We start from the raw sequence: 12,602 nt of genomic DNA, 5'->3' as shown, positions 1-12,602 counted from the left end.
AGTGTCCATGTGCTTATGCACTTTCTATGTTCTCTGTTGCTATTGAAATCCAGCTTACTCATCCGTGGTCTGACACAGGATGTGATTTCACTTTTATTTGTTGAGGCTTGCTTTGCCTCCTAATGCGTCCGTGATCAGTTTGGGAGGGATTCCCATCAGCTGCTGAGAAGAATGTGTGTCCTCCAGTGTTTGAGTAAAATGCCATGTAGTTGTCTGTGAAGTCATTTGAGTTATTATGCCGTTTAAGCTGCGAGTTGCTCTGTTTATAGTATATTGTTTTCCAGATGACCCTGGCTTTCATAGTCTTTGCTGAAAGATCATCTGTTATTCTGACGGGCCTGCATTTACATGTGACTTGATCTTTTTCTCTTGTAGCGGCCAGTATTCTTTCTTTGTTCTGTACATTTAGTGTTTTGACTATTACATGATGTGGAAAGTTTCTTTTTTGGTCCTGTTTGGTATGCTATACACTTCTGGAATAGTAACCGACATCTATTTCCTTAGATTATGGATTTGTTCTTCTATGAATCCAAGGTTTCCTCTTTCTCTATACCTACTATTCTGTTTAGGTCTTTTTATAGTGTCCTAGAGTTTCTGTATGCCCCCCCCCATATGTGTGTGTGTCTGTTTGTTTTTATTTAACATTTTCTTTGATGAAATGGCCTTTTTTCTCTGCCTTGTCTTTAAGACCTGATATTCTCTCCTCTACTTGGTTCAATCTATTGCTGAAACTTTTCCTCTGAGTCTTTGTTTGTTTTTTACTCCTGAATTCTTCATTTCATGTTTTATTTAATTTTGGGGTTTGGGGTTTCTTTAGAAATCCTATCTTTTTGCTAAATTCTGTTTATATATATTGAATTGTTTTTTATTATTTCATTCAACTGTTTGGGGTTTGTTTGTTTGTTTGGTGGGTTTCTTTGGTTTTGTTTTGGTTTTTTGAGACAGGGTTTCTCTGTGTAAAAGCTCAAGCTCTCCTGGAACTCACTCTATAGACCAGGCTGGCCTTGAACTCACAGAGATCCACCTGCTCTGCCTTCTGAGTGGTGGTATTAAAGGAGTATGCCACCGCCACCTGCTTCAACTGTGTTTTTCTGGTATTCATTTCAGCATTTATTCTTATCTTTCTTGAATTCCTTGAACATATCATCAACTGCTATTTTGAAGTCATCATCTAAGTTGCTTTTCTCAGGGAGAACTCACTTTTAGTGGAAACCCATTTCTTTGTCATTATGGTGTTTGTGTTTTTGCAATGGCGCCTTGTAATCCAGAGTTAGGTTGCTGGCAGTGTTTCTTTGTATGAAGGTTTTGTCTCCCAGTGTTTGAGTTTGGACTCCTGTTTCCTGGTTATTCTTACTTGTCAGGCTGTAGACAGGTGTATGTAATACTAAGACCATAGGGTTTAGGGTTCAATCTTGGGGCAATTCAGGGTTGACGTTTAAATATAGGGTATCAGAGTAAGGTTTGGTGACATTTCTAATCTGAGGACCAGAGCTTCTAAAGAGTCAGAAGATTCTCACAGGCAATCTCTGAGAGTCTGGGGGAGTGCTCTGGATTTTACTTCAGACAGCAGGTGTGGCTGGAATGGCAACTATAATTTTAGGATGGGAATGTCGGGCCTGCCAGTGAGCATGGGATATAATGACCTCAGGCAAGTGGAAGGTATGGGCGGAGCTGGTGGCACATGTCTGAGGTCCTTATGTGGAGAGGAACGGTCACCAGGTGATGGGCACTTTCTTATTTAGGGTTTCTATTGCTGTGAAGAGACACTATGACCATGACAACTCTTATAAAGGAAAACATTTAATTAGGGTGGCCTACATTTTCAGAGGTTTAGTCCATTATCATCATGGCATGGCATGGTGGCATGCAGGCAGACATGGTGCTGGAGAAGTAGCTGAGTCTCCTATATCTTGACTTGCAGGCAACAGGAAGTGAACTGTCTCACTGGGCATGGCTTGAGCATATACGAGATCTCAGAGCCCACCTCCACAGTGACATGCATCTTCCAACAAGGTCACACCTCCTCCTCCTCCAATATAGTCACACCTCCTAACAGTGCCATTCCCTTGCCGGGGGGGGGGGGGGGGGGGCATTTTCTTTCAAGCTACCACAGACACTTCATTCTCATTTAATGTGTAGGGGCTAGTGGAGTTAGTTGTGTGAGTCTATGGCCTTAACTAGAAAGGGGATGTCAGAGGGTATGCAGTGGAAATGGGTGGAGTTGTAATGTGACTCAAGTCCCTCCCTGGTGAGAGGAGTCCCAGGAGGGCTGGAAGGCAAGTTCAGGGCATTTGGCTTTCACGGATCTGTGGGGCTAGACTAGGTGGAATTGATAGCAGGAGTCTAGTGTCCCTACCTGGACATAGGGTTTCGAGGATTACCTGAAGGCATGGATAGAGTTCACAGTGTGAGTCTCAGGTTCCTACCTGTAGAGGGGGTCCTGGGGGGCTGCTGCAGGGATGGGTGGAATGTGTGATCCAAGTCTAGGGTCCTCATGTGGAAGGGTATGGAGGCTGGACTACAGGGCTAAGGAATTGATCGTATGTGTCTAGGGTTTCTACCTGGAGTCAGGATGGAGTCTTAGACAGTGGGTATGGGTAGAGTTGGGCACTTGGGGACTTTATCTGGAAATGGGGTCCTGGAGGGTGGGTTGCATTGATGGGTGGAGTTGGCCATGTAAATCTAGGATCCTTACCTGGGATGTGGGCAGAGGTGTGTTATGAGGCTGAGTGGAGTTGGCAACATAAGTCTAGGGTCCCTACCTGGAGGAACTTGAGAGTATGGGCCCAGGACACCCAGTTCTTAGGCATGGCTCATTGAGGGTGTACAGAATTGGTGATGAAAGTATGAGGGACCTGCTGGAGACAGGGACCAAAAGGTAGATCATGGAGATCTGTGAAATTATTTTTAGAAATCCTCATTAAGAGTAAAAAAAATATTTTGTGTGTATATGTATGACTGTGGTGTATTCACATGTGTGTGCACCTGTGCAGTGGTGGGTGTGGGGTTTCCTGCTCTGTCATGCTCTTCTTTATTCCTTTGAGACAAAGTCATTGAACCTATAGCTACCCTGGTGCCCTGCAAGAGGCAGCGATCCCCCTATTTCAGTTCCTCACAGCACTAGGGTGACATGAGCATGCAGCCATGGCAGCTTTTTATTACAGTTGCTGGGATCTGAACTCAGTGATCAGATTAGTAAGTAAGAATACTTACTACACAGGATCCTCACGCCTGTGTAGTAAGTATTCTTACCCACAGAGCCATCTTCTTGGGCCCCTCTTTAAGAGATTTTATTTTTGAAATAAAAAAAAATCCTTGAGAATTTCCTACATATTTATAATGCATTTTGATTATATTAACCCTCCATTCACCTTCCTCACCCTCCTATTTACTCTGGAACCCCTCCCACCCCCATCTGTCCTTTACCCCTTATGCCACATTGAGTTTGGTTAGGGTTGCTTTCATGTGAATGGTTGTACAGTTTATTGGATGGCGGGCGACTTAACCCATGGCTATACTGCCGAAGGAAAGGACCCCCTTGTAGCAGAAACCATGAACTGCCTGCTCAGCTAGGTTTGGGTGGTTGTGTGTGGGTCTCCCTGAGTCAGGTGGGAATGTTGATGTGCATCTTCTGCAGGTTGCCATGGCTGCCATGAGTTCATGAGTGTAGTGGCTATGTCATGTCCAGAAGTCAGCGTGAGTGGGTGGGGATACGGATCTTTCACATGGGGACTGGCAGCCCGCAGTCACTTATTCTCAGTGCTTTGAACAATGGTGAGTCTCTACAATAATCACTCCCCACTGAAAAAAGGAGCTCCTCTGTCCGAGGTTGAGAGCAGCACTAAGCCATGGGTATAAATAAAAATATTTAGAAGGCAGTTTAACAGCACGTCCATTTATCAACACAACCGTGGAAGGGTTACCCTACCCCAAGGATCAGTCACCAAGCCAGCCATGGGCTTCCAAAAGTCAGGTTTACAGTACCAGGTATGACTTCTCTTCTGTGCAGCGGGCCTTAAATCTAACCAGGAAGAGGTGTTACTTCCTTCATTAGTAAGGATCCTCTAAAGGAACAGCTGAGAGGATGAACATATAGATTGGCTTACAAGATGTGGTCTGGGATATTCAACCATGCTGGAAAGGCCAAGAATCAGGTCCATTCCAAGAGGCTGGATGTATCAGCATTCCCAATCTGGTGCTGAAGACCTGGAAAATTCCTGGAGAGCTGCTGGTCTTCCACCTACATCAGCAGCCTGAAGAAGCTGCTTCTGAAACCATCAAAGGAATAGTACAGCAGCAGGATGGATGAAGTTGCTAGTGAGAGTGAGGGCAGGCAGGCAAAGAGCAAATTGTCTTCTTCCATGTCCTTTTATCTGGCCTGCCCTCAAAAGATACTATCCATGTTTAGGGTGGGTCTTCCCACTTTAAATAACATGCTCAACAAAGTCCCTTACAAGAGTATCCAGTAGCTGGTGTGTCAGCTAATTCCAGATCCAGTCAAGTTGACAACCAGGATTATTAGAGCTGTCACACCTTCCAGAACATTCATACCACTGTCACACCAGATCACTATTGCAGCATGAAAGGTCCACTGCTGGGTAAGACCATTGAAGACTTTTATCCTGAAGTAGCCTACATAGCTTATTTTGGCCATGAAAGCTAGCTACCAGGGAGAAATTTTCCAGGTCAGTTCCAGTTTGACTTTTCTGTGTCTCACAACCAAGGTGTATGATGTCTTTAGAAATACAGTGTTGCCATCTCTTTATGTCATTGCAACCAAGAGAAACTGCAATATCCTGTATTGTTTAGGAGGCTCCCGGAGCCTGGGTTTTAGTTACTGTTTTGTTGCTGAACTGACACCTTGATTAAGGCAACTCTTATAAAAGAAAGCATTTAGCTGGAGGTTTGCTTACAATTTGGGGGTGTTAATCCAAGATCATCATGGCAGGAAGCAGACAGGCATGGTGCTGGAGCAGTAGCAGAGAGCTTTACATCCTGATCTGCAGGCAATAGGCAGAGAGAACAAGACTGGGCCTGGTGTGGGCTTTTGAAACCTGAAAGCTGACCCCTAGTGCCACACCTTCTCTACCAAGGCCAGACCACACTTCCTAATCCTTCCCAAACAGTTCCACTACCTGAGGAGCCAAGTATTTAAACATAGGAGCCTTTAGGGCCATTCTCATTCCAACCACCACAGCCTTGTTGACCAACAGCTCTCAGGATTTGGCAGTAGAATTTTTGTTTAGTAAACCATAGCTTTTGGAAACAGCACGATCCACCCATGCTCATATATTTTAATTATCACATAAAGTAGTGGACTTTCATATAGCTTTTCAAAAATTCTTAGTTTTGGTTACCCCCCCCCATTCCTTGCCTCCATTCCCTTGAATCATTTCTATCCCCAGCCTCCTCCTCCTTCCTTCTCGCTCTCATCCCCTTCACACCATTCCCCTTAAACCTTTCCATTCCCAGTAATCACATGTATTCTATTATCATCTTCCCCCTCATTGAGATTTTTGGTCAAACAGATAGGTTTACAGAGCTAACCCATCGATACTGTTTACTTAACCCTTTGCCTTATCTCTGGTGTTTATCCATGAATGCATTGGCTGTCTTTTAGGCTTAATTTCTTTGCTGCATTAAATGAATTTTAAAATTGGGTTTTCTGAGAATTTCCTAATTACATTAGTTTCATTGTATTGATTTTATATCTAACCTACCTTTTCCAGATGGATTATATAATCATTTCTTTATGGTGTTTTGAATTTACTTTAAGATCAATTTAACTTCAAAATATGTCTGTTTAGATTTTTTCCATTTCAAATTTAAAAATCTATTTTAAGAGCAGGCATGCCTATAATCCTAGTAAAAGTAAAACAGGAACATCCGAACTCAAGGTCATCCTCCTCAGCCACATGGAGGGTGTGTCTCAAAACAAACAAATAAACAAACATATTAATCTACTGTTTTCATTGTGCACCATTGGATAAAGGAATCTGGCTGACTCTCAACTACACAATAACATTTTTAACATATCCCCATCAGGAATGAGGCATATAGCTACTTTTTAAAAACCAAGGATTTTCCTTTTTGTATTTTTCATGAACATGCATTAGACTATATTAAACATTTCTCATTTATGAGATTGTCTTGGTTTTGACGTTTAATTAAGCACTATGATTAATTACACTGAGAGATTTTGGAGGTTAGGGCTATGTGTGCATTCTAGCAGCTAATCAAATTAGTTCACAATGTGCCAGTTTATGTTACAGCATAATTGCTGAGATAAAAATCCATATTTTTCTTTGTACTGCCCTTTTCTAGTTTGGGGATTATGATTTAAATTTGAAGTGTCCCCCACCAGCTCACGTGTCTGAACACTTGTTCCCCAACTTAGTGGTGCTATTTTGGAAGGGTGTGGAACCTTTAGGAGGTGGGTCTGGCTGAAGGAGAGAGCTCACTAGGGACAGCCCTTCAGGTCTTACAGCCAGGCTCCCATCTCCTGTCTGACTACAGATGCCATGGGAAACTGCCTCATACTCCTGGCTCCATGCCTTCCTTGTCATGCAGTTAGGATATTGTAGCAGTAACTAATATAGGAATCAACTCATTCTTATTTGGTTATTTTCCTATTATTATTAATGTAGTTTGTGAACATTTGGAGAGACATTTTTGAAAATGTACCCAGAAGACCTCTTGGCCTTCTGTTTTCCTTTGGGAAAGATATGTAATTGCTGTCTGAATGTCTTCTGTGTTGTTAGGACTGCCCATGCTTTCTATTTACTCTTGGGTCAGTTTTAGCTTGCTTTTGTTTTTCTAAGCCTTTGGTCCAGTTTGTCCAATTTGTGAGTCCTGTCGTTTGCTGTGGGTATCTCTCTATATGCTGTGAATGTGTGGCTCTGATTGGTTAATAAATAAAGTGCTGATTGGCCAGTAGCCAGGCAGGAAGTATAGGCAGGATAAAGAGAGAGGAGAATTCTGGGAAGAGGAAGACTGAGTCAGGAGTCACCAGCCAAACACAGAGAAGCAAGATGTGAAGGCAGAACTGAGAAAAGGTACCAAGCCACGTGGCTAAACATAGATAAGAATTATGGGTTAGTTTAAATGTAAGAGCTAGTCAGTGATAGGCCTGAGCTAATGGCCGAGCAGTTTAATTACTATAAGCCTCTGTGTGTTTGCTTGGGTCCAAGTGGCCGCAGGACCAGGAAAACTTCAGCTACAGTCATTCTATAGTCTCATTTATCTTTCGATCTCTGCAACACCTGTGTGTGTTCTGCATCCTTTTCTGTCTTTGCTCTCAATTTTGTTTCCCAAGTGAATCTTGTAAAGATTTGCTTTTTTGTTAGCCTCTTTGAAGAGTTAACTTACTTGAGTTTTTCCAATTTAATTTCTTCTTCTTTATTGTTGTTTATTCTGTTCATACTTTTCAAGTATTGTTGTGTCTCATAAAATAAACAGCTGAGACTGTTACTTTTAGTGCCACTTAGCTGATAAGATGAATGTATTTTGTTTCTGAACTCTAAATATTTTAATTTTCTTAAATACAAATTCATTTAGGCCTGTGTGCTATTTAGAAGTGTTTCCAAATTTGCAATTCAGGGGGAAGCAGGATGGACAGGGTTTCTTGTATCACAGACTGGCTTCACACTTCCTTGGGAGCTGAGGATACCCTTGGAGTTATAATCTTTCTGCTGCTTCTCACTCAGTGCTGGGATTACAGGTGTGCACCACCACTCCCAGTGTCCAGGATGGAACCCAGAGCTTTGTGCATGCTAGCCAAACACTCTACCAGCTGAGCTACAGCCCAAGCCAATGTATTTGGCTTTCCCATTTCACCTTGTTCTTGATTGCAATATAAGGTATTGGGTAGAGAACACTGCCTGTCCTTTCACATTTGTTAAGAAGTGTTTCGCAGGCTCGTCACCTGTGGTGTCTGGAAACACATTATTGTGTTCATGAGCAGAGTTCATTCTCTTTAACACTAGACCTGGAGTTTATGTATGCCTATCAGATACATCCTATTGTTTTATGGTTTCAGGTCCCCTGTATCTTTACTGCCTCCATAGAAAGCGATGCCTGCTGCTATCTCAACATGTATAGTATCTTCTCAAAGTTTTGTCAGCTTTGACTTGTTTATTTTATAAGATTTGCTTGTCATTTCCCTCCCAAGTCTGGTATTTTAGAAATAGCTTTGTGGGTTTGTTGTTGTTTTGTTTTTTTTTTTTTCTCTTCAAGTTTCTTCCTCCTGTTAGAGCTTTTCTGATTAGCATTGAACTATCTAGGCTGTACATCATCTTTGGATTCTCTACCCCCCCCCCCCGCCCTTTGCTACCTGTGACAGGTGAGAGAGCTAGCCCCAGGGTCACGAGAGTGAGAGAACTAGCCCTGGCATACACCAGCTACAGCACACAGGAGACAGGGCCCTGCACCCCGCCTGGGCAGCACACTAAAGCTGACTATTGTTGGGGGCACAGATGAGCCAGCTCTGAGGGCAGGAGAGCAGGAGAGTGATCCCATCCCCCACCTCATATGCCCCCTATAGCAATCGGGAAAGAGGGCACTGCATCTTGCCTGGGCGAAACAGGAGAGCTAGCCCTGGCAATAAGAGCGAGGGGGGCCCGAATCTGAGGGTCCCGAGAACAGGAGAGCTGGCTCTGCTCCTTGCTGCAGCCTCATTGGGTGAGCTAGCCTAGGTAGTGCTGGAGAGCTCTTCTGGGTAGTGATGATGAGGGAAAGCTAGGGGGCTGACCAACCCAGCTACCACCCAGGTCCAGAACCAGGGCTATGTGTTGGCCCACCCCAGCATCCACCCCATCAATGAACTGTTGGAGCATGTGAAGGAGACAAACCTACAGATCCAAAACAGCAAGATCTCCATGACACAGGACAGCAATAGAATATTAAAAAAAAAAAAAAAAAAAAAAAAAAATTGTCGTCTTTGGATTTCAACTAGAATGTTTTTCTGAGTGTGTTTTCTGATATATTTGATCTCATGAATAATATCTAGCTTTTTAATTTTTTTTCTATTTTGCTTCACTGACCACTATTTGTTCAAATGCTTAAGCTTTCCTTTAGTTATTTTTTTAATTACTTAGCCTCTAGTAGATCCATACCCTACTTCTTCCCTATCAGGGATACTCAATGTAATTAAGAGAATCATGGTGATCACTTAAGCCTTGCTCAAGGATGATGCCAGGAACTCAGGACGTTTTCCTAGTTACTTCCCCTCCTGGATTCTGGGATATTGTCTGTATCATAGTTTTATGTTTAAAGAGATTTCTGCTGTACTCTGAAAACTCACTTTAAGCATGCTGCCTTGGTAGTATCTGAGTCTCAATGCACATGCTGGTCTATGCAGCCATCACTGCCAACAAAATTCCACAACCTTCTCTCATAGCTGAGCATAGAGGCAGAGGCAGGCGGATCTTGGTGAGTCCAAGGTCAGCCTGGTCTCCATAGCAAGTTTCAGGCCAGTCAGGACTAGAAAGGGACTCTGTCTCAAACAAAACAAAACAAACAAAAAACCAAAAACCTTTCCAATGCTGCCCTATCATAGACAGACCTAACCCAGCCCCATCCTAGGAGGGACCACCAAAGCTCTTGTTTCCAGTCTTGTCGAGTTTTTCCCAGAATGCTCTGGGAGTAGAGTCATTGTCTGTATAACCCTTTGTGATTGTTCTTTGAGCATAGAGAATATGCTTTGACCTTGGGTTGAGTGATGGCAGGTGTCGACGTTCCACCCCTGTGGCTGGGTAACATTCTTCGTTAGAAATGTTCCATTCACCTGCTGGAGGACATAAAGATTGTTCCTGGATCTTGAGCGTTCATAGGTGTGTTTATGCATATGGAATATGTGAAGTTCGTTGCTCTGAAGCAACATTGCTAGGTCATGTGGCAAGTGTATGTTTAAGTTTATAAGAAACTGCCACTGAATCTTCCCTGGCTTAAACGTCCGTCCTTCCTATCCCCCAGCAACTCATGAGCTTTTCAATGTCAGATTCTTTAGAGCTTGATGTGACGTGTGTGTGTGTGTGTGTGTGTGTGTGTGTGTGTGTGTGTGTGTGTGTGTATGTGGTGTCTGTCTGTCTGCTATCTGTATGTCTTCCTTGGTAATATTCTGTTCATTATTTTTGTCTCTTTTTTTTTTTTCAGTAGCAGGGATAGAACCCAAGGCTATGTGCATGTCAGGCCAATGCCATACTATTGAACTATAGCCCTGACTCTGTGCTTATTTTAGTAGAATTTTTTTCTTATTACTAACTTGCACAATTCTGTATATAATTTCCATATCATTCCTTTATCATGTGATGTGCAAATATTTCCCCTCCATGGGTTTTCTTTTATCTCTTAATAGGATTTTCATAGAGCAAAAGCTTTTCATTTTACCAGAAGTGTAATGTATCAGTTCTTTTTCCTTTATGCGGAATGCTTTTAATGTTATCACTTAGAACCCAGGGCTCTAATGAAGGTCAAGATATTTCTTCCTGTGCTTGAAAATTCCATATTCTTATGTTCTATTGAAACCTGTGGTCTATCTGTGATTACTTTGGATAGAGATACAGGGCCAGGATCCACACCTTTGCATATTGTGTTCCATGACCATTTGCTAGAGTCTTTCTTCTCCTCAGATAGTCTTTCTTCCTTTTTGAAGATGACTGGGTCATGAGTCTGGATCTATTTCTGTCTGGTACATTCCATCCTTTTGCCAGTGCCGTCCTCCTGATGATTTAGCTTTAAAATCCAATCATGGGAGTGCCATAACTTAATTTTTCTTCCTAGAGTTGCTTTAGTTCTTTGCCTTTTTCTGCATGTTATTGTCCATGTTGGAGTTGGTTTGTGTATGTCTACAGTCAGTTCTGCTGCAGCTCTGGGGTTGCATTCTATCTGTGGTCAGGTTAGGGAAGAACTTCACTCTGCTGAGTTCTCTAGTCCACAGACATTCTGTCTCCCCACTTAGTTTAGATATTCTGTGAATTCCTTCATAACCACACTGTAGTTCCCTGGTATATTAGTTATATTTCTGTTGCTGTGATAAAAACCGTGACCAAAACAATGTATAGAAAGTTTTATTTGGGCTTATGGTTCCCGAGGGTTAGAGTCCGTGGTGGTGGAATGAAGACATGGAGGTAGGAGAAGGGTTCACATTTTCAACTGCAAGCGTGAAGTGCGGAGAGTGAAATGTCACACGCCTTCTTTAAACTCTCAAAGCCTACCTCCAGGGACATGCTTCCTCTGGCAAGGGCACAGCCCCTAAACCTACCCACACAGTACCACCAATGGCGATCAAGTATTTAAACATCTGGGCTTGTGGGGGACATTCTTGTTCAAATCACCACATCTAGCATGTGGGCTCTTTTTATATTTTGACAGACTGACACCTAAGAACTTAATCTTTAAAACCTTTGCTAAGAATATTTTCAAGGGTCTGTATGTGGAGTTTATTTTTGTATATTTATCTTACTTAATGCAGTCTTCCTGAGGTTTTGTTTGTTTGGTTTTTGGTTTTATGTATTTGTTTGTTTCTTTATTTATTTATTTGGTTGTTTTTATGGGTTTATCTATTTATTTATTTATTTGGGCAGGGTCTCACTTGTAGCCTTGGCTGGCCTAGAACTCTGTGTAGATCAGGCTGGCGTCAAACTCAGAGATCTACTTGCTTCTGCCTCCTGAGTGCTGGGATTAAAGGCAAGTGCCACCATGCCTGACTTGCTGACTTTTTGAAGGGGAGGCATCTTGTTTTCTTGTCATTTTCTGCATGGATCATGTCAGCTGCAACTAGGAACCTAACACTTGATAGTCAAGTCATGGCAAGAGTCTTTACACTCATTGCTAGGATTTGGTGCTGGCTTTGTGTTTGTTGTTTATAAATCACACCTTTGGATCCTGCTATTTTTGTTTGCTCTTATAGGCAAGACTGAGTGCATGGGTGTGGGCGTCTTCTCAAGAAAATAATAGAAGTCCCATTGTTGTCCTCAATGCAGGTCCAAATCTGTGGCGGGACACTCCAGAGCACCTTGAACATTGTGCTTTGCTGGCATGCTAGTTAGTGTTTCGGGAAGATTCTAGAATTGTCTTTAGCATCTCCTATTAAGAGTTTCTACTATTCTTGTCTGCTTCTTTGGAGTTGCTATTAGAGAACAGTGGAATTTGTCATTAGACTGTGTTCTTACCTAAGTATGTATATAGGTATGTATGTATGTATAAACACATGTATATATAAATGTGTATATGTATTAACATTTGTATATGTATGTGTGTATGTTTAAATGTACGCATGTATTTGCTGATCGTTTTCTCCTTTTTCCCTCTAGGGCAGAAAAGACTGAGGTTTTGAGCGAAGACCTTCTCCAGGTGGGTTGTCACTTACCTTGCCTGCTAGACCCCAACCATGTTTTCCTCTGAAATGTAGCCATTCTCTGTTTGGTTTCCACACCTCTGCTGCTCCCATACAAACTACTAGGGGGTGAAGCTCTGTTCTTCCTGACTGTGCTTTCCAATTTGGCTCCCCAGAGGGGCAAGCCCACGTCCATGGTTTTAACCAAGCACATATTAAAAACACTTGGGTGAAATGCTTCTATACTGAGCATGTGCAGACTTTCCTC

At 42.5% G+C, this 12,602-nt stretch overlaps 1 protein-coding gene across 6 annotated transcripts in view; it reads left to right on the top strand.

Moving 5' to 3' along the window:
* Positions 1-12,602, top strand: part of Arhgap44 (Rho GTPase activating protein 44) — a 174,940-nt gene that overhangs the window by 80,556 nt on the left and 81,782 nt on the right. For all 6 annotated transcript variants that reach the window (XM_076542614.1, XM_015992386.3, XM_015992387.3 and 3 more), the window contains exon 2: positions 12,312-12,351. In XM_076542614.1, the coding sequence (XP_076398729.1) occupies positions 12,312-12,351 (40 nt within the window). The remainder of the gene's footprint in view (positions 1-12,311; positions 12,352-12,602) is intronic.

Source organism: Peromyscus maniculatus, chromosome 8 (genome assembly GCF_049852395.1).
Source record: "Peromyscus maniculatus bairdii isolate BWxNUB_F1_BW_parent chromosome 8, HU_Pman_BW_mat_3.1, whole genome shotgun sequence".
Lineage (NCBI taxonomy): Eukaryota > Metazoa > Chordata > Mammalia > Rodentia > Cricetidae > Peromyscus > Peromyscus maniculatus.
Note: the sequence above shows the minus strand (reverse complement) of the source record. Positions and strands in the feature narration are given on the sequence as shown.